A 20,830-nucleotide genomic window follows, 5' to 3' on the forward strand; every position below is an offset into this window, starting at 1 on the left:
AGGTCTGGACTGCAGGCAGGCCAGTCTAGTACCCGCACTCTTTTACTACGAAGCCACGCTGTTGTAACACGTGCAGAATGTGGCTTGGCATTGTCTTGCTGAAATGAGCAGGACGTCCCAGAAAAAGACGCTGCTTGGATGGCAGCATATGTTGCTCCAAAACCTGTATGTACCTTTCAGCATTAATGGTGCCTTCACAGATGTGCAAGTTACCCATGCCATGGGCACTAACACACCCCCACACCATCTGAGATGCTGGCTTTTGAACTTTGCACTGATAACAATCCAGACAGTCCTTTTCCTCTTTGGACACGACGTCCATGATTTCCAAAAACAGTTTGAAATGTGGACTCGTCAGACCACAGGACACTTTTCCACTTTGCGTCAGTCCATCTCATATGAGCTCAGGCCCAGAGAAGCCGGCAGTGTTTCTGGGAGTTGTTGATATATGGCTTTCGCTTTGCATGGCAGAGTTTTAACTTGCACTTGTAGATGGAGCGATGAACCGTGTTCACTGACAATGGTTTTCTAAAGTGTTCCTGAGCCCATGTTACAGAATGATGTCGGTTTTTAATGCAGTGCCGCCTGAGGGATCGAAGGTCATGGGCGTCCAATGTTGGTTTTCTGCTTACTTGCAGAGATTTCTCCAGATTCTCTGAATCTTTTGATATTATGGACTGTAGATATGAAATCCCTAAATTCCTTATAATTGCACATCGAGAAATGTTCTTAAACTGTTGGACCATTTGCTCACACAGTTGTTCACAAAGTGGTGAACCTCACCCCAACCTTGCTTGTGAATGACTGAGCCTTTCAGTGATGCTCCCTTTATACCCAATCATGACACTCATCTGTTTCCAATTAACCTGTTCACCTGTGGAATGTTCCAAACAGGTGTTTTTTGAGCATTCCTCAACTTTCCCAGTCTTTTGTTGCCCCTGTCCCAACTTCTTTGGAACATGTTGCAGGCATCAAATTCAAAATGAGAATATTTGCAAAAAGTTTATCCGCTTGAACATTAAATATCTTGTCTTTGTAGTGTATTCAATTGAATATAGGTTGAAAAGGATTTGCAAATCATTGTATTGTTTTTTACACAACATCCCTACTTCATTGGAATTGGGGTTGAAGAATGTGGATTTAAACCAATCAATACATGACTGCTAGAAGAAATATTGGAAGTTTTGTAACAATTGATCAAATGTGTGAGGTGTATGATTGTTACAATGCAAGTACCACCCCTGTATTTGACTGGCATCTGATGACTTAAGTTGCGGAACTTTTTTCGAAACATTTTTTGCAGAATTAAACTCCATTTCTTAGGATTCTTTTGACAACAGATTTGTGCACACACATTGCCCCTAAAGTCTTACGCTCTGCTATAGCGCCTCTTTGGACCCACTGGGCTTACCCCATGTCGGAGTTCAGTGTGCATACTTTGTGAAGCATAATTAGCAACCCACTACCTGAAGCCATGGAACGATATCACCAGCTACCCCAGGAATATTAAACATCTGCAAAAAGTTTCACATCCATAAGAGCTTTATTTGAAATATTACAACATATAAAAACTACATAGAATTTATTCCACTGTCTCAGAGTGGAGATTGCAAATACATGGTTAAAAATCACATTTAGAAATTGATAAAACATCACTTGAAATGGCACTGCACAAACCGTCCATAGAGATCCCACATGAATGGCCAGGCTCGACAACAGCTTGAGTTAATGGAATGGGCTGAATAGGCTGAGGTGAGAAGAGTATGAGAGGTCAGGTGAGAATTCAGTATGCTGATGAGTAGCTCTAGTCACACACGTCCATCTTCTCCTGTTTCACAGGCTCTGGAAGAAAAAACAAAGTGGAATTCATGTTCTTCCATACCCCCAAATCCATAGGGGACTTCAGTACCATCATTAGTGTAAGGCCTCACCTGTTGAATTGTCCCTCATCTTCTCATGGACACATTTCTTGATTTCAAGTCCAATGGCTTTAGCAAGGGGTGGAGGCACTGCATTCCCAACCTAGCAAAAGCAGACAAGCTGGTGTATCAGGCAAAATCAGCAGACTAGCTGGGTTCTCAGTTTTTAAACAGAGCCACAAAAAAAAAAACAAAACCCCCACCCACCCACAACTTTAGCTTATTGACGCATAATTTATACCTGTCTGTGTTTGTCCAAGATGTTGCCAAAGAAGCGGTATGTATCTGGGAAGCCCTGTGAGCGAGCGCATTCCCTAACGCTGACCACACGATGCTGCTCTGGGTGTAGCACACGTCCCTGGTAGAAGACATGATTTATTTCTACAATGCTGCTCCATCAATTGTATAAACACAATATGTTCTATATGTAGGCTACATAAAATGGACACATCCAACCGACTACCACACTAATACACAACAATAGTAGCAAAGGTGCAAGTGCCAAATGTGTTCGGTTGTACCTGCTTGCCCATAGGCTCAGGATTGGTAACAGTGGTGCTGAAGAAGCCATCCCACTCCAGCCTACCATATAGCCCAGCCCAGTGGTTGTGGCGGTTACCCGTGTGAGGCAGACACCATGGGATCAGAGTATTGAACTGCCTGTCCGCAGGATCACAAGGCTTGCCTAATGTGACAGAATGAAAAGGTCCAAGGTTAGCAATGCAATTCAGTCTGAATGAGAAGAGTTCAATGAGGCCTACTAGATCTGTTACCGCACAAAATAAAGAGCTCTAAAAAGATCAGCTGAAAACTCAACATTTAACCAAACTCACCTCCAGCACAGGCACATACTCCCCTCAACGCGCCAGTGCCACTGCGTCCATTCTTTTTGTCGGAGTGCGTGTAGCGAAGCTTCTTCGTGTTGATCCCATCTGGCAGCCGCACCTCAATATTGGGCAGGTCTCTCCAGTCCGAGCCTGGGGCCAGAGGAATGTGACGCATACGGGCTGCCACCAAGGCACTCATGTCCTGAAAGAGAAATTCAAGATGGAAGTTTTAAAAGCTAAATGAATAGCTTCAGTTTAGCATCTTGGACACTGACTAAATTTCTGTACAAGAAGCCTTCAGCACACCATCTTAAATGTTCAGGCCAAGTAACCTCATTTAAACTTCAAATCCTTAAACTTTTATTCTAGACCAAGGGGACCCAATCTGGTCCTTAAAGATAGACTGAAAATAAACCTTTCAGCACCAGACTCCCAACCAGGAGTCTACATGGAGGTTAGCAGCATTTGATGTGGTGCAATATTACAGGTGTCATAATGGCAACAAAGCTTCAGCGAATCTAACCTTGCAGATATGATCCCTGAGAATGGGCTGGTATTGTGCACCACGGATATGCCTCTGGAACCAGGACTGTGGCTCGCCATTGTAGGAGATCTCCAAAGCAGATGCTCCATTACGGATCTCTGGGAGGTCAGACATAGTGTCCCGCACTGTAATGGTGCGGTAGATACCACCATTTCCTCTAAGGGATGAAAATATACTTTAGCTCGCAAACTAAAATACAACATCCACAGAAGCAAAGAGAAAGTAGTATACCAAGTCTAGATCTACTGAGGTTAGTTCGTGCTCAGTTACCGTGTGACGTTGGTGACATATTTCTTGTCATCCACCACAACGTTGAGGGAGCATGCTCGTGGAGCAAACACATGCAGTGGTTCGGGGTAGCGAGGGAGCTTCTCACCCGGAGCAGCAGCCAGGATAATTGCCCTGCGTCGTGTTTGGGCCACTCCGTACTGCCCTGCCTACATGAGAAGCAAGGGTTAATGCCATGGACACAAACATATATTAAGAGAGAAATAAGTAGCTGAGAAACATACCTGGAGTACACCAAATGTGCACTGGTAGCCCATGCGGACCAGGCAGCGTAGAGTGAGTTTTAAGACCATAGAGCGCTTGAAGGACACAAAGTTCCTGACGTTTTCCAGCAGGAAGAACTTTGGCCTGTAGTAGTCACAGTAACTGAAAAGAAAAAATATTTTCATATAAAATGTGCCCACACTACCTGCTCAAGTTGCAGACAACCATTACATCATACTGCAAGTACATGACCCAGGAGTCCTGTGCTCACCTCAGATAAGAGACAACCAGGGAGTTCTTAAACTTGGAATAAGTACGTGAGTTGAAGCGGTTCATTCCACTGAAACCTTGGCACGGTGGCCCTCCACACAGCATCTCCACATCACCCTTCTGTGGGAGCTTCTGGCCAAGGGAGTTGGTCTTCTCTCCAGACATTACCAGCTTGAGCAGCACATTGCAGTCCTCTGTGAACACTGTGGTGCCAGGGTTATTCAGCCTGAAAGCCTGCGCAGCAGGATCCCACATCTCAATTGCCCAGTTGGTCTCAGAGATGCCTAGAAGGTAAAATTCAGTTAATTTTTAAAAGGAAGGTGGTTGGTCAGGATTAGAAAATGCAGTAGCCTTGTTTGAAAAATCATCCCCTACCTGCTTGGTGGAAGCCTTCAGATAGACCACCACAGCCTGAGAACACATCAAGTGTGTGCAGCTTGGGAACCTTGAGCTCCTGGGCCTCTTGCTCCTGCGTGTCCTGTGAGGAAGCCTTCCCTTTTCCTTTACCTGCGAAAGACACTACAATGTTAAGCACCTTTGCATAAAATCTGATAAACAATTCAATAAAACAATAAAGTCTTTACCTTTTCCCTTGCCTTTTCCTTTGCCTTTGTTCACAACAGAACGAGCATGGTTTGGTGGGTCCTCAAAGCTTTTGGATTTGGCATTGTAGGCCTGATGCAAAGACAAGTGTTCATATCTTTATGCAAATACAACCCAATTCCAATGAAGTCGGGACGTTGTGTAAAACAAACAAAAAAAAAAAAAAAACCAAAAAACCACGATTTGCAAATCCTTTTCAAATTATATATTCAATTGAATACACTACAAAGACAAAATATTTAATGTTCAAACGGATAAACTTTGTTTTTTGCAAATATTCACTCATTTTGAACTTTATGCCTGCAACATGTTCCAAAGAAGTTAGCCGTGGGCTGGAGGTGAGGGATCCAGCCTCGTGACCGGAAGGTCGCCAGTTCGATCCCCAGAGCCGACAGCACATGACTGAGGTGTCCTCGAGCAAGACACCTAACCCCCAACTGCTCCCCGGGTGCTGCGGATTGGGCTGCCCACCGCTCTGGGCAAGTGTGCTCACTGCCCCTTAGTGTGTGTGGGCGTTCACTAGTGTGTATGTGGTGGTTCACTTCACGGATGGGTTAAATAGATGGGTGAAATTTCCCCGTTGTGGGACTAATAAGGGTACATACAGGTTTTGGAGCAACATGCTGTTGCAGGCATCAAATTCAAAATGAGTAAATATTTGCAAAAAAACAGTTTATCCATTTGAACATTAAATAGTCTTTGTAATGTATTCATTTGAATATAGGTTGAAAATTTTTTTTTTTAAATTTGTTTTACACAACAGCCCAACTTCATTGGAATTGGGGCTGTACAATCCTTACCAAAGTTCATTTTTTCTGAGCAGGTCTTACCTCTAGGAAGTAGAATCTATCAGGTCCACCACTGGAATACTCCTGCACGCTCTCCACCAGGTCCTCTCCATACTCCACTCGACATCTGCCAAGCACATCTGCCATGCTCACAGTTACCTCCTCATCACTCCAGTAAAGTCGGTTTATATCTGTGTGGTAGCCTGCCTTTGGTCCTTTGTGCGTATTCTCAGGTCTGGAAAAAATGATAAACTTAATACCCACAACAATGTGGAAGACCTTCTGAATAAAAACCACCAACTTATGAGATTCAGATAGTAATACTGCAATAATTAGTAAAAGCTTGAGAAGCTGTACTAACCAGTCCACTGACAAGCAGCTTTTACTTATTAGCAACTTGCCTGTAGAATTTGTAAATGCGCAGTTTGATCTCTGAGGTGTCTGGTTTGCCATTGCTGCGCTTGTTGCAGAAGATCTCCTTAATACGGCCAACGCGGAAAGGCTCTGGAGCATCCAGGTTGGAACCCTTGATGTAGTCTGAGGACTTCCTGTAGTATTCAGGATACAGATCCTCATCTACATCTTCCTTCCGGTGAGGACGCTTCACCGGACTTGCTGCCTTTACACTGGTATAAATGAAAGGACAAAAACACACAAATTAAGATTTTGACTAGAAATATGAAAAGCAATTAAATGTTGGCAGGCAGTTGAAGAAATGTGCATCAGGGTCTGACTTTAACTACTACTGTTTAAATAACTATAGCATGTATTGCTCTGACAATTAACCACCCCCAACACTCCCAATGTTTACTTGGTACAATGCTTACCCAAAACTGAAAGCCTCAGGTAAGAGGTAAACACTACTCCCCACCCTGTACTGCTCTCCCTTCAGGCAGGCCAGAGAATAGAACACTTTAGAGTCACTCTCCTCATCCTCCAGAGGATCAAATACACAAGGCGTTTCCTGCTCCTGTTTCTCCTTATTCCTGGTGCAGCTGGCACAAAACCTGCACACAAAATTTGTCAATGTAAGAAAAGGTCTCCTTTACCTCTGCAATTTTATTCATTAAAATTAGTTCATCAGTCACAGAATGTAGTTCTAGACAAAAGGTATAATACAACACTAAACTCACTTGTACTTGCAATCTTCATCTGGCATCACTTTGGGTGGTGTTTCAAACCGAGCAAATTCACCATCGTACCACAGCTGATAAAAGAAGCTTTTACCATCATCCTCAATGACCTTAATGTCATCATCCATGCCACCCTGAGAAGATAAAACCTATGTAGTGAACAGAACGACACAAAGCCCTAGAGAAACAGTTAAACTGACCTACAGAAATGAAAGCTGCAAAAAGCACAAATTTGACTGCCTTTAATGATGTACAAACCACTCCGTTTGATTCATTGTACCTTCTTAAAATGTTGAGACAAGAGCACAAATAATCAGCTTCACTACAAATAATGCATCAGCATTATGTAGTGGCCGAAGAGCCAATGCCCATGCTGGGGTGGAGCATGGGAGCAGTACATTTAGTACTTCATCCCTCTATTGACTGCACCAATGTAGATGTAAAATAAGAACAACTTTTGCACTGAACTGTCATGCACAAATTAGTGCTACTGGTATTACAGAATACTTTTGTTAATACAAAACATGGTGTTTACTTAAATTTACACACTGCAACCAGATGAGAGTTTGACTGTACAGATACAGCAAAGACAAAGCTGATAAATCATTGGTGAAACATGTGCATGCTTATTTTATTTTTTTTTTTGTTTTACCAATCAGATTTAACCACAGGAAACTTTGAGCAAGTAATAAAAAGACATAGGGTAAAAGGAATCGCACCTCCATGAACCAGTTTTCTGAGGGAGCCTTGTAAAGGACATTGACTTTGCCATGCACAAAGCTCAGCTGCATATCCTCGCATTCATCTACAAGGAAGAGCTCCAGTGGGTCAGAGGACTCGCCCAGAACTGTGTCCGTACCACGCCAGAACCAGTGTGCGTGAAACATCTTCTCATCCTCCTCCCACAAAGCTGTGATCCTGAACACCAAATAATTGTGTGAGGGTGGGGGGGTGCAACAAGAGGGTAATACGGACATGGTAATAAGGACAGTCACATTTGGGGGGCATCCCTCCCCCGAAAAAAGCCTACAAAACGTATAAATTATTATTTTATAAATTTCATTAAAGTTCATTGAATTTATTCTTTGGGATGAAACAGCTAAAGTTGTGTCAAATTTCATGAAACCTACATTAACCATGAACTTTTTCCCCAGAAGGAATTGATGCCAACATTAAAATCACACACACAGGAGGAATTTTAAAAGCATAATCTGAAAGTTACCTGGCAAGGTAGAGCGGATGGGAGGGATCATCTGGGCTGACAGAGACAAAGTCTCCAACTTCCAACACCTCATTCTCTACACGGACCTTCATATAATAATCTCTTCTTCCTTCAGTCTGAAAGGTGGAAAGAAGCCAATATTAAAAGGAATGCCAGTGCTAATAAATGCTAGCACTGACCAATCCAATGAACATGGGGCAAACATGCTTGTAGATAAAACATCTAAATACATTTGCATTATTTTTTTTTTTTTCCATGAACCACAGTAGCTGGAACAGATCTTTTTGTAAAGTACATACACACCTTAATGGGCTCTCCCACCCATGTGATCTTATTCTTGGTCTGCTTCTTCTTTGCTTGAGACACCTTCTTTGTGTCTTTAAGAAGTGGCAAAACATCTTCCTCATCCATATTCTCATCATCCTCTGCCTCTTTCACAGCCATGTTGGGACATCTGCGTAAAATACAAGAAGCCCACTTAGCCTTGTTGTGGCTTGGCGCCTTTATTTTTATTCTTGATAGGGTTGTAAGCCAATGAGCCAGCTAGCAAAGAAAAGTGGTGATATAATAGCACTTATGCATAACTGGTTGACTACTTTAACTTGAAGCCCAGCAAATTGAATCTTGGTGTTAAAATGTTAAGCAGAAAAATGAGTTCTGCTGCTGAAGTCGACACTGGAGCTTGATCCCTCTCCCCTATGAGGGCTCATCTAAATCCCTTCACTTTAGCTAGAAGTAACAACAGCCCTTAAAACGGTGCTGGGGATTCCCCAGAGAGAATTTTGTCCAAGTAGATGAAGGCTCGTTAAAACCAGGACTGAAATGGAGGTTAGTTCTGTTATTTGGTGTTTGTCAAATTAAAAGTAAAAATCCTCACAATCAAAATTGTATTCCTATACGTCATACTTTCAAACGGATTACTTAATAACATAAGGGAAGGAAAGTGGGAGAGAAAAACACCTATCCACCCTTACACAACAAAGTCTGGTGTTCATTATCATTATTCACACACCAAGCATGCTGACTGCTAAAAACGAGATTAGAACATTGAGTTCTAGCACAATAGAAACTGCTCCTAAAGGGCCTAGCGGAGCAAAAAAAAATAAATAAAAATAAAATAAGAATTAAATTCTTGAATTTACGTTTCACCAAGAAGCTACATTGTTTGAAAAGACAGAAATACCCTGAAGTCTTGGTTAAGGGCTGTTATACGGCTGTGTAATGGTCACAATAAAACATAATGGCCATTTAAAAAAAAAAAAAAAATATGTATACAAAAAAACCTAAGAATAATCACACCAACAATCTCCGCTATCGTTAACCATTTCCCATCTTTTTAAATAGGCTCCCTATGTTTCAGTTTAGCGGAACTAAAACTGAGTATACCTCCTCTTTTGACAAGCCTGCTTACTGCGGCCACTGCCTCCAAATTTGATCATGTCTTTACAGGCAGAGCACTTGCCACAGTCTGGAGCTTGGCACACCTGGTGACACACACAAAGCCACATTGTCATTACAGTGCTATAAATGAGTTTACTAACAATTTCAGCATATTCAGCCATTTCATTGCTCCCATAGATGGAGTAGTGTGTGCTGATAAGCAGCGGCAAACATGCGCATGGAAAAAGCTTCTGCCAGTATTTTCTGGGAAGACCATGACAGTGGGCGTTATACTGGTTGGAACTGTGCCCAGTATAAAGTTGGACCAGTATAAATAGGCAAGAGAATGTACAGTGTGAACATGCTAACAGGAACCCCTCACCTGAGCAGCAAGGCTTCCTTCAGTAACCACTCAGCTTCCCACTACACAGTCAATTACAGTCCAAGTTAATGCTAGTCCAGGTTGTAATTGAGGGAGTGAACATTAAAGAGAACCACCATTGCCCTTGAGGGTAATGAAAGTCTTTATCCTTAATAAAGCCTTTAACATAGCAGCTGATTAGCGTATCCATTGGCCACTCCCACATGGCACCTCCATCAGTCAGCTTTAAGCAACAGTGGGTTCTCTCATGAACACTGAAAAACACTGCTAGAGACCATATGGACAATGATGTAATAAAAATCATGGGAAAGTAGTATGTAAACTGATTATGAAGTGGTATTACCTGGCATGGCTTGGAACACCCACATCTGTATAAATTGTGAGGGGTTATCTTGTGAGCAAGGCTGAACACTGGCCAGTGCGCACATGGCAGGGTGACTTGAATTACCAGTGTGTGAACGAGGCATAATATTGGGTACCTGAGTGATGTGCAAGCATTTAACATTCCTCAATCCACAAATCATGTGTACCAGGAATAAGTCATAGAAGGCATTACCACCCACAGCAGACAGTGCCATGGCCTCCCAGAGGTGCTTAATGACTGACCGTCTTCATCGGGCTACAGTTGTCCGTGCAAACAGCAGAGATCACATCCACATTCAGTGCCTCTGTTAATACCACAACACCAGACACATACCCCACCTGGCCATGTGAGGTGGTGCCATCCGATGAGTCACGGTACCAATTGTACTGGGCTGATTGTAAAGCTTGTGTGTGGTGCAGAACCCACGGATCCCAGTTGCCAACAAAAGGTATTGTGCAGGCTGGTGGTGGTTCCATACGGGTGTGTTCTCAGGGCATGGATTGAGTCCATTGCTGCACCTAAAACCAATCACTGACCGCTAGGTTTCACTGATTGGAGACCATTTGCAGCCCTTCATGGACTTCATGTACCCCCACAATGATGGGATATTCCAGCAGGATAATGCACTGTGCCAATGGGTTTTAGGAGAATTCTGGAAAGTTCCATTAAATGATGTGGCCCAACATGAGCCCAATAAAGTATTTATGGGGCGAGTATCTGTGGGTGGCTATTTAAATGGAATGGCTTCCATCCACTTGTGGAATCGATGCCACGTCGAGTTGCTGCACTTTGCCAGGCCAGAGTGGGTCCTACACGATACCAGTTCCTGTCCCATGGCTTTTGGCATGTCAGTGTAAGATTTACATATTACACAATGTTAATACTTACATGTCAGACCTCAGCTGGATAAGCAAGCAGGAGTGTACAGGATGAATGCAGGACACAAAATCACTTGAGAAACTCCAATGTGAAACAACACCTTTTCATGTCAGAGAAGCTGCTTTGTGCTTGTGTACACATCAGATTCTCTCCATTCAATTATGTTATTTGCACAATAAAAATGCTTTGCGGTTATATGGTCCTTATTACTAATCATTTAATAGTAAACACTACTTTTAAAGTAAATAAAAAAAAAAAAAAAATAGGGTCTCCTCTTATACAAAGTAGGCCAAGTAAATGCCAGCAGGTCAGGCCAATTTTTTTGTGATGAGCACAAATTTTAGCAGAATAAGATATTTTAAAAAGAGCAATTGTACAAAATATCAAGACTTAAAGTGTAGTTAGGTTACACAGTATTGGCCAATACTTAAAGGATCAGGTATCAAATTTTTTTAAAAAAGTCAGTCCATCCCTAGGGATACACATAAAGGAGTTTAACAAGGAATCAAGAAACTAATTCAAGTAGAGCAACACATTCTTAAAAGGGAAGCTTACCTCACAGACCCCACAACGCTGTCTTTTGACTCCACCTCCCTCTTTATTATTCTGATCAATCTGATCTGAGAAAAAGGTGTCAAAGATCTGGTACACCAGCTTAGTAGTGGTAGCCTTAGTTGGGCCCTTGAGGTCCTTCTCAATCTTTGTAGGATGACGAATGGCCTGTCTTCTGGCTGCTCTCCTGTAATCAGGGAAGGGAAAAACCCACACATGAAACAAACGCATCAGAACGACAAGATGAAGAAATCACTACCAGTCAAGCCGAGATGAAACCATGCAGCTGATCGTTATGGAACTAAAGGAGAGTAAATGAATGCAGAACTCTTCAGGGCAGGGTGACGTAGGCTATATTTTACAAATGCCTTTGTTGCCATGCGATTCTGAAGCCCAGTTGTGAAACCGTGAACGGAGACAGGCTAGGAAAAAAAAAATGGCCATTTCAATTATCTGCACCCACCTCCCCCGCCTCCTTCCCAAGACTGGCAGTGTACAGTCAAAAGAAGGCACTCTATTCCATGTTTACAATAGCTCAAGCACCAACACTGGACAACAAGGCTCAGACTATTTGTAGTCTAAGACTGTACTGCAGAGTAAATTTCCACCCCACCCACAATTACAGGTACAGTAAGGGCCACGGTCTACATCACCCATCCCCAACAGCCACTGATGAAGCCTGGCATCAACAGAGCCCACTGCAGTTAGGTGTCAGTCAAGAAACACAATGAATACCACAAGCACTCCAGTGACGCAAATCAGGAGTTACCTACCAGTACAACAGCATGCTGCATTGGGGAACGCCAGAGGAGTATTAGACATGAACATGGCACAAGCAGCAACACGAGCAAAATTGGTTTAACAGTAACTCACCAAACCATAATTCAATAGGCATGAGCCCAAAGAGAACGCATTAACACTAAGGAGTCAAACCAACATTTTTAACAACAACTTCTCATATCAGAGGGCCTACATGGCCAAAAAGTAAGGGATTGCTGCAACTTTTCTGGATGCAGGTGTTCACTCATTAAACGAAGCAGGAATCTTCCAAACATGGGGTCTTGAGTGGCCAAATGGTCTTCCTTCATAGATGGGATCATAGATTTACTACTAGACTAGTAAAGAACACCTGAACGGTTTTACTGGCGTCAAGATACAAGAACATCTACCCAACTTTAATAGCCACTATGGTCTTTGGTGGTCCCTTCCAGCTGTACCAGAGCCAGCAGCTGAGAGTTCATGGCACCAACTGAAGTCAAGTGCTATATCCATTATAACAGTGAAACATCCTACAAAGTCACTACAGGTCACCACACCTACCTCTTGCCTAGTGTTACTCCAGCCAGTTTGATCAGGTCTCTCATGCATGGAGTAACGATGATGGGCTGCTCGTCCGAATCTCCAGCCTCGTCATAGCTCTCCACCTGCTCCACCACAAACTGAGCATGGCGCAGCAGTGTGTCCTCAGTAAAACGATTGAAATTCAGACCAGCAGGAGGCACTGTAGTCTGAAAACAGGCAAGGTCCAACATTTATACAGAATAAAACACATCTATACACCATTTCCATAATCTGGGGTAACCTCAAATTTAACTGTTAATGCATTTACCTCAATTTTGTTAAGTAAATCCTCATATGTAACATCAGGATTCTTCTGAAGAAACTCCACCACAATCTTGCTCATGTAGATCTTCTCTTGCATCAGGGCAAAGATGGGTGAGTATTCCTCACTCGGCTCCATAAGGATGTAGTCAGCAAAAGCTGCGGACAGCATGAGTCAGACGCAGTCAGTATCAAAGGCAAAACCGATCTAAACATGACTATCGATATATAATTACAATGAGTGCTACCTGTGGTGAAGCCAATCAGAGCTTTCTCTCCACCATCAAAACCAGTGATCCACCAGGCATTGATTGGTCCAAGCTTTTTAGCAGGGACACCACCTAGAAATTACAAGAGCTTGTTTTTAGGGCTTTGTCTAGATTTGATATAAATGGTGCACTTTATTTCAGGAAGCTCTGAACATACCATCCATGCAAGGGTTGTCATCATAGATGGGCTTAACAGCACAGCTGAAGTATAATTCTACATTCTTTTCAATGAGCCCGGAGTCAAAAGGACACAAGTGGCCTCGCTTGTCATACACACTGACCAGATACAGGAAGAAAAACAAAATAAGTGACAGGTCACAGCAAAGAAAGAGGGTAAAGAGAATTCTGGGCAAGTCTCCATCTCCAACCTGAAGTTTGTTATCTTGTGCTGCGGCAGGTCTTCATAGCTTTCAAATCCATCTTCATTTGAGTCAAACAAGGAAAGACGCTCATCAGTCAACATCTCTGGCTCATCGAGCTACCAAGAAGAAAATACAATTTGATAAAATCAAAAAGTAGACCTTTAAATGAAAGGAAACAGCTTCAGTAATTCCTCTAAATAAAAAAAACCACTTGTACCATACTGAAAGTGGGGAAAGAAAAAGAAAGTTTCCACATTACCGCATCATCAGGATCTCCCTGGAAAAACTTCAGGTCAGAGTCATCCAGATACTGTCTGCAGTCAGGACACTTCGGAGGAGGTGTCTGAAATAGCAGGGGGGGGGGGGGTATTGAACCCTTAAGCAAGTGAAATTTACCAAAAAACAACCGATAAAGACAGGATGTGCCATGTTCAAAACTAAAAAGAAAGACAGAAAAAGAAAAAGCATCACCTTGGCTGTGCTCACAGGCTTGGTCTTGTCAGTGTTTGTGCTTTCAGTGTCCAGTCTGACAAACAACAAAACAGACACTTTGCATAAATGTAATAAAGTATAAATGTAGTACAAAGAGTGCCTTGCATATTAGAGAATGCAACATGAAAGATCTAATATGACATTCACAGATTAGAATTAAGAACTGACAACTCACTTCTCATCTGACTCCGTTTTAAGACGTTTTTCTTCACGGATCTTGAGAGTTTGTGCAAAAATAAATAAATACAAAATTTTTTAAAATTAATAAACAGGTAGGCTACATCATCTTGCATTTCCAATTTATAGAACAGGTATCAACATACAAGACAACAGTTGAGTGCATGTGTACTTGCCTCTTCAACATCAGCCTCCTCAGTTTTATTTTCTGCACCTCCATTTGTGGTCTCTCCGTTCACTTCATCAGACTTGCGCTTGGGCCTATAGAACAAAGGGTGACAGATCCAAGATCACTTCGCATAAACCCACTGAACACAAACTTCAAAGTGTCAAAACACACTTTAACAATACATATAAAGCAGAACTGAGAATGGCAGCCATTTCAGTTCTTTTTTTTTTTTTTTTAAATGACTACCTTGTCATCACCCAAACCAAACAAATGCATACAACTCTGAAAGGAGTGAACATGTTCTTACACTCGTGAGAACATTGACAGGATGGTGGGCTGTTTCCCAGAGTTCCGTGTGACCCTGGAACTGGCAGGAGATTCTGTTGGGTCGATAAGGAGAACACCACGTTACATCCAATTTAAGTGAAACAGCATGCTGAAACACATGCTTAAGCTCCAAAAGTAAAACTACTCTTCATTGCTTACTTTTGGGCTCGGAGTCTGCTTTGCTGCGTCGGCCACTCCTGCCCTTTGTGGCGCTGGGGGACTTGATGGTATCCCCTTCCTCCTGAGTTTCCATGGCTCCTTCCTTTTCTCCATTACCCTCATGAGATCCATTTTCAGAGATGCCGTTTGAATGCCCATTCTGCTCTGCACTGTCACTTTGACCATCTTTGCCCAAACCCAGAGCTTTCTTCAGCATGGCCTTAACCTCTGATGTGTACACCTCCTTAAGTCAACAGCGGAGGTAAGGAACAGGTCCAAAAAATAAATTAATGAAATACTCAAAGATCAAAACCCCTACAACTGAAAGAACAGCACTTACAGAGGAAAGTTCAGAGTTCTTCAGCTTGGCTTCAAGGCTTCTGAGCTGGTCCTGAGTATCAGCCTGCAGGAAGTCCTGCAGTAACCTGAGCTTTTCCTTCACACATTCCTAGAAGAGAAGACACATGTAGCATTAAAGTAAGGAGGAAGTTGCTGGGCCATAGAAAGATGTTACATCCTTAAGTGACAACACAAATGTTAAAATATTTAAGCTTAACGCACTGAACTTTAATTACCTCTTCTGACAAACTCTCGCCACCTGTTTCCAGCACCTGAAGTCTGCGAGATCAAACAGTAACACAGTATCAAAACTCCATTCATTCATATTGCTAAGAACCACAACCTCGAACTTAATCTATTGCTCAACTGCTAACAGCAGTCATAAACATCTAGCTAAACAGCTACCAGCAAGGAGAAGACACGATTTTGCTTCCAGGACAGATTCAATTGGCATTTATGATGATGGCATTAGCAGGAATGACAACTTGCATATCTAGCAATACACGCCTTAAAGGGGAATCCCACCCATTTTCCAAATTCTGCGATGCAGATGTGTTAGGCACCAGACGTCTGAAGAGTTTAGTGCCTCTAAAAGCTACATTATAAAACTTAACAGCTAGATGGAAGTTAGGAACTGCGTGGTGCAACAGTTTTGAGAGAAGATTGACCTAAAAAAACATTGTTTTTAAATGCTATTCATGGTGGAGAGGCACACGTCATCAACACACTCATCAACACTCAATATAAAAACTCAGACACGTGTAGGTTTTAGGTAGTAAATAAATGTGGCTGTGTGTGTGTGTTACAGACATTGTGAGCCCTGGTTCCCAACATCAGCACTGTACGTTAAATATCAGAATCTATAAGCTTCTCTTCAGTGAACCGGTTCACAGCAAACCACTCCGAATGACTGTTTACATCTCACCGACTCAGCTTTACAGAGATTTTGAAAAATCGGCCCCATTTAAGATGAAAGAGAACAAACGATAAAATTACGATTTGTGAGCTAGCTAGAAACCGCACATCCTGTAGTTAAACAAGCTTCATTGAGGATCATCTCTGAATGAGCTGACACACGCAGGGCGGCATCAGTAGCAGCCATTATTTGGCGCCAAATTCAGGCTGCTTGATGACAGCGGGCGAACAAGCGAGACCAAAACAACGGAGCAGCTCGCTAGTCAGCTAACTAGCTTAGCTGCTTTAGCACAGGCTGCAATTTGGCTGCAGCACCCTGCGAGAGAGCCACACCGCTATCTTAGCTAAGCGCACACATGAGACGGCCTGTTTACAGACAACTACTAGCGTGTGATTTAAGACACAACACAGACACCTAACGCGACTCGCATCGGTTTTACCATCGGCGCTAGCTTAGCAACCATTTCCCCACACAAACCTACTCGAAGACCAAGTAAGACCACCGTACCGTTCCTTTACATCCTCTGGCAAAGACAATGAGGTTCTGGTAGGCATTTCAAGTGAGAATAAGAGCGGATAAAAGAGCAAGTAAGAGTATAAGAACAAAAAAAAGCCCGCAGTTAAAAGCGATAAGGTTTAAAAAGCCCGACGGCTCCAGCAGCAGATTTTCGCCGCAAGAGGCTTCAAGATTTCCCTCAGCAGCTGTGAACGCGCGCGGGCCCCTTTTCGCGAAAGGCGGGCAACTCGGACTGTACCACGACCTACGGAGCCCCTTCACGTTCACAGACGGGTACATTCACATTAAATGTTCATTTAAAGACGCACGAAAACTTGACGAGAAACACGAATATCTGGAAAATAATTATAATAATAATGAAACCTCTTGTTATTCACTTGTTAAATCGTTTAAATTTAATCTCCCCTTTCATCATAATGGACTCGGCCATTTCGATACAGGATAAAGGCGGGAGATCTGCAGCCCACACAGGTTCACAAGGCACACCTGCAGTCGCTGCTGTCGGAGCAAAACCTAGTATCTCCATTTTTGTCGTTTTTAGTTTTCGACATAATTTGAAAATGCCTGCTGCCCTGTAGATGGTGTGTTAATTTCATGATAAATGGGCCAAAAGAAATGGGCCCAAAACGACTTGGGAAAACTGGTTCCACTGACTTGCGTTACATCTGAAGTATTTTTTTCCCTGTAAATGACCGTTTTGGAGATGCGAGGTTTTCCTCCGAAACAGCGGGTTATTTCTATTATTTTACCAGCCGAGAACTGGTTAACTCGCCCAAATACTATTATTATTATTATTATTATTATTATAGATAATCACTCATTGCAGCATCAACCTGGCTATGAACGTCAGTTAGTATATGACACACACTCATGCAAAACAGTAAAGTATACCAGAGCTTTTTCACAGGCTACATTCTGTGTTTTTCTCCCCAGTATGCTGTAAACAGTAGTGCATTAAAATGTGCTGAAGTGTGTTCTCTGCGGAGGATGTGTAACTTATTTTCACTTACAAACATGTCATTGGACCACGAGCATTCAAACTTTAATTTTTCCTTTTAATATTTTAATCACATTATTATTATTATTATTATTATTATTATTATTATTATTGCCCTGCAATGGACTGGTGACCTGTCCAGGGTGCAACCTGCCTTCCGCCCGATGACAGCTGAGATGGGCTCCAGCACCCCCCGCGAGCCAGAAGGAGAAGCAGCTTAGAACGTGTGTGTGTGTGTGAATGTATTGCTATTATTATTATTATTATTATAATTATTATTATCATTGTTGTTTGCTGCTGTTTATGTATGTATTTTTTTAACTTCAGTCTTAGTCATCTTGTTCTTGTGTGTGTGTGTGTGTGTGTGTATATATATATATATATATATATATATATATGTGTATATATATGTATATATATATGTATATATACACACACTCAAAATAGTTATTTGGCTTTCAGGTGAAATTTCAGGATGAGCCTAAAATGCACTCTAAACTTTACAGGTGAACTTAATGTGACCTTCTCTAAACTTTTGAATGCACTTTTTGCACAACTTGCTGTTCTCTAACAAGGAGCTTAACAGCAAGGTGGTGGTGGTGTTTCAGTGTGGGCAGGTGTGTCTAGTCAATACAGAACTGCCCTACACTTTGTGAATGGTACAGTGACCCAGTGGCCCATACTACTGAATAACATCATTAATCTAGTCATTGTGCCTCTGCATGAACAACACAGGCCTAATTTCATCTTCATGGATGACAATGCTCCAGCTCATTGAGGCCGCATCATTAGGGAACAGCTGCTGGAGACTGGGGTACCTCAAATAGAGTGGCCTGCACTTTCTCCAGACCTGAATCCCATGGAAACCTATGGGATCAGCTGATTCGCCATGTAGAGGCTCGTAACTCTGTACCCCAGAACCTCAATGACCTGAGGGCCGCCCTTCAAGAAGAGTGGGACGCCATGCCTCAGCAGACAATGAGTTGACTTGTGAACAGCATGAGACGTCGGTTGTCAAGCTGTAATTGATGCTCAAGGGCACATGACAAATTACTGAGACATTGAGATTTTGTATTGGGGTATACCCACCACTTTTGTTGGCTTTTGTTTCAATAAATTGTCTGAGATGAGGAAATCACCATTGCATGCTTCTACTTAAATGCCCTACTTTCATGATATAATATCACTGTACTGTGAACTTTTTACATTTTCCATAAATTTCACCTGAAAGCCAAATATCCCTAACTCTTTGTGAGTAGTGTAAAAAATGTTTTCTAACTTTTCTTCTTCTTTCGGCTGCTCCCTTTAGGGGTCGCCACAGCGGATCATCTGCCTCCTCTACTTTCACACCAACCATCTCTATGTCCACCTTCACTACATCCATAAACCTTCTCTGAGGTCTACCTCTTCTCCTTCTGCCCGGCAGCTCCATCTCCAACATTCTTTCACCAATATATCCACTATTCCTCCTCAACACATGTCTAAACCATCTCAACCTGGCCTCTCTGGCTTTATCTCCAAACTGCTCCACCTTCACTGTCCCTCTGATCTGCCAGCCTTGTCACTCCCAACGAAAATCTCAGCATCTTCATCTCCGCCACCTCCAGCTCAGCCTCCTGTCTTTTAGACAGAGCCACAGTCTCCAAACCATACATCATAGCAGGACACACTGCTGTCTGTAAACCTTCCCCTTCACTCTTGCTGCTATCCTTCTGTCACACATCAGCCCTGACATCCGTCTCCACCCACTCCATCCTGCCTGCACCCTCTTCTTCACCTCTTTTCTACACTGTCCATTGGTCTGGATGGTTTTTTTCTAACAAGGTCTTTTATTTACTCCCTCTTCTGTAGTTGAAGTTTATTTGTTGAAGTTGGGCTCTATTTTTCTCTAGAATCTAGACACTGAGAGGCGTCAGCAACAGTAAAGCAGCTCGACTGAATGACCTTTAATGCCAATAAAGAGCAAAGAACTAAATCATAGATACTAAAATGGAACTGAATAAGAAATACATTCCTTCACTCACAGCCATGCCTGATGGGCCTATGAGAAAAAGCACTGAGTGAAAATTCTCAGTACAAATTCATCAGAACTGTACTTACACAGCCAACGTCTATCACTGCTCACATTATTAATTATTGTTATTTTATAAATAGTAATAAGTTACACAAAGTAGATGTAAATGTTATAAATGACACACCAGAAAACATGTTAGATAACCAGGTTTTTTGAGGTTTTTTGAGAAGTTATCACTTTTGATCACTTTTCAAATATAGGGTACTTTGAATATTAATTTATTATAACTTCTGTCTTGGTGTTAGACAGTTTATCATTCGGAAAACATTTTTCTAACAGCTTCATGCTGATTATCTTCAGCATCTCATTTGAATTATTTCAGAAATTTGTCAGTTTAATCATATCTTTTTATATTTAATTGTTTTGATGCTTTCATTCATCAATGCTGTCTCACTACAACACCCAGCATGCATTTTTCAAGCATGTCATACAGCCGTTGGGAATCCCTGTTGCGTCCACCAATCCTGACTGCTAGCCTGACTACTTTAATAGGCTGATAAAAACAACTAAGCCAGCTTTAGCATAACTCTTACCTCGGCTGTGGAACTAAATCATAAAGAAAGCAGAGCTTTTGCCTTTATTGAGCACAAAATGTAATATATTGACACATTTATCCCTTCAAGCGGAGAAAAGTGAAGTATGCTAACATTAGTTCTTAGTCTAGCTCTCCTCCACATCTGACAAGCCATTTCTGTTGTTTGAGTTATCCATTCTTTCTGTTGTCAATGATGATTTGAAGACTCTTAATGAAGTTATATGGTGGAAATGGGATATTTAGCTTCGTAGCATTGTGTTAGCCATCCGTTTTCCTTTGTATTCACCAGCTAAACATTTCAAAAGAGCCAAAAATCAACCTTGAAGTGGTTGTACTGTACTGACATCATCAGAGGAGGGCTTTGCCTTATCTTTAAATCAGAAAATCCCATGCAGATGGTTGCAACAGCATAGGATGGGACGCTTTCAACATATGTAGTGATGGCTTTAGTCTTCATTGTGGCTGTGCTGCTTCAAAACAAAGTAATTGTTGCCATATGGCAACAAAATGCAGTAAAAGGGTTAAGATCACATGTCTACAT

At 42.1% G+C, this 20,830-nt stretch overlaps 1 protein-coding gene across 2 annotated transcripts; it reads right to left on the reverse strand.

Annotated features, from left to right (window-relative positions):
* Positions 1-1,524: 1,524 nt before the first annotated feature.
* Positions 1,525-16,887, reverse strand: dnmt1 (DNA (cytosine-5-)-methyltransferase 1). 2 transcript variants are annotated; one of them, XM_017701526.2, is made up of 35 exons: positions 16,675-16,887; positions 15,488-15,530; positions 15,253-15,360; positions 14,913-15,156; positions 14,734-14,806; positions 14,434-14,518; positions 14,256-14,296; positions 14,060-14,114; positions 13,848-13,931; positions 13,595-13,704; positions 13,384-13,502; positions 13,206-13,298; positions 12,965-13,116; positions 12,676-12,863; positions 12,129-12,143; positions 11,359-11,542; positions 9,185-9,282; positions 8,102-8,252; positions 7,799-7,914; positions 7,296-7,494; positions 6,577-6,710; positions 6,271-6,450; positions 5,845-6,069; positions 5,486-5,678; positions 4,637-4,727; positions 4,428-4,559; positions 4,054-4,336; positions 3,803-3,944; positions 3,561-3,727; positions 3,270-3,447; positions 2,753-2,948; positions 2,441-2,604; positions 2,161-2,277; positions 1,932-2,022; positions 1,525-1,842 (listed from the first exon to the last, which is right to left on the reverse strand). In XM_017701526.2, exons 1-35 carry the CDS (start codon positions 16,719-16,721, stop codon positions 1,805-1,807), a joined length of 4,536 nt encoding a protein of 1,511 aa, XP_017557015.2. In that variant the 5' UTR covers positions 16,722-16,887; the 3' UTR covers positions 1,525-1,804. The 2 variants fall into 2 exon arrangements, with proteins under 2 accessions (XP_017557015.2, XP_017557016.2); XM_017701527.2 differs by lacking the exon at positions 12,129-12,143 and having other exon boundaries at positions 16,675-16,886.
* Positions 16,888-20,830: the final 3,943 nt, after the last annotated feature.

This window comes from Pygocentrus nattereri, chromosome 1 (genome assembly GCF_015220715.1).
Source record: "Pygocentrus nattereri isolate fPygNat1 chromosome 1, fPygNat1.pri, whole genome shotgun sequence".
Taxonomy (NCBI): Eukaryota; Metazoa; Chordata; class Actinopteri; order Characiformes; family Serrasalmidae; genus Pygocentrus; species Pygocentrus nattereri.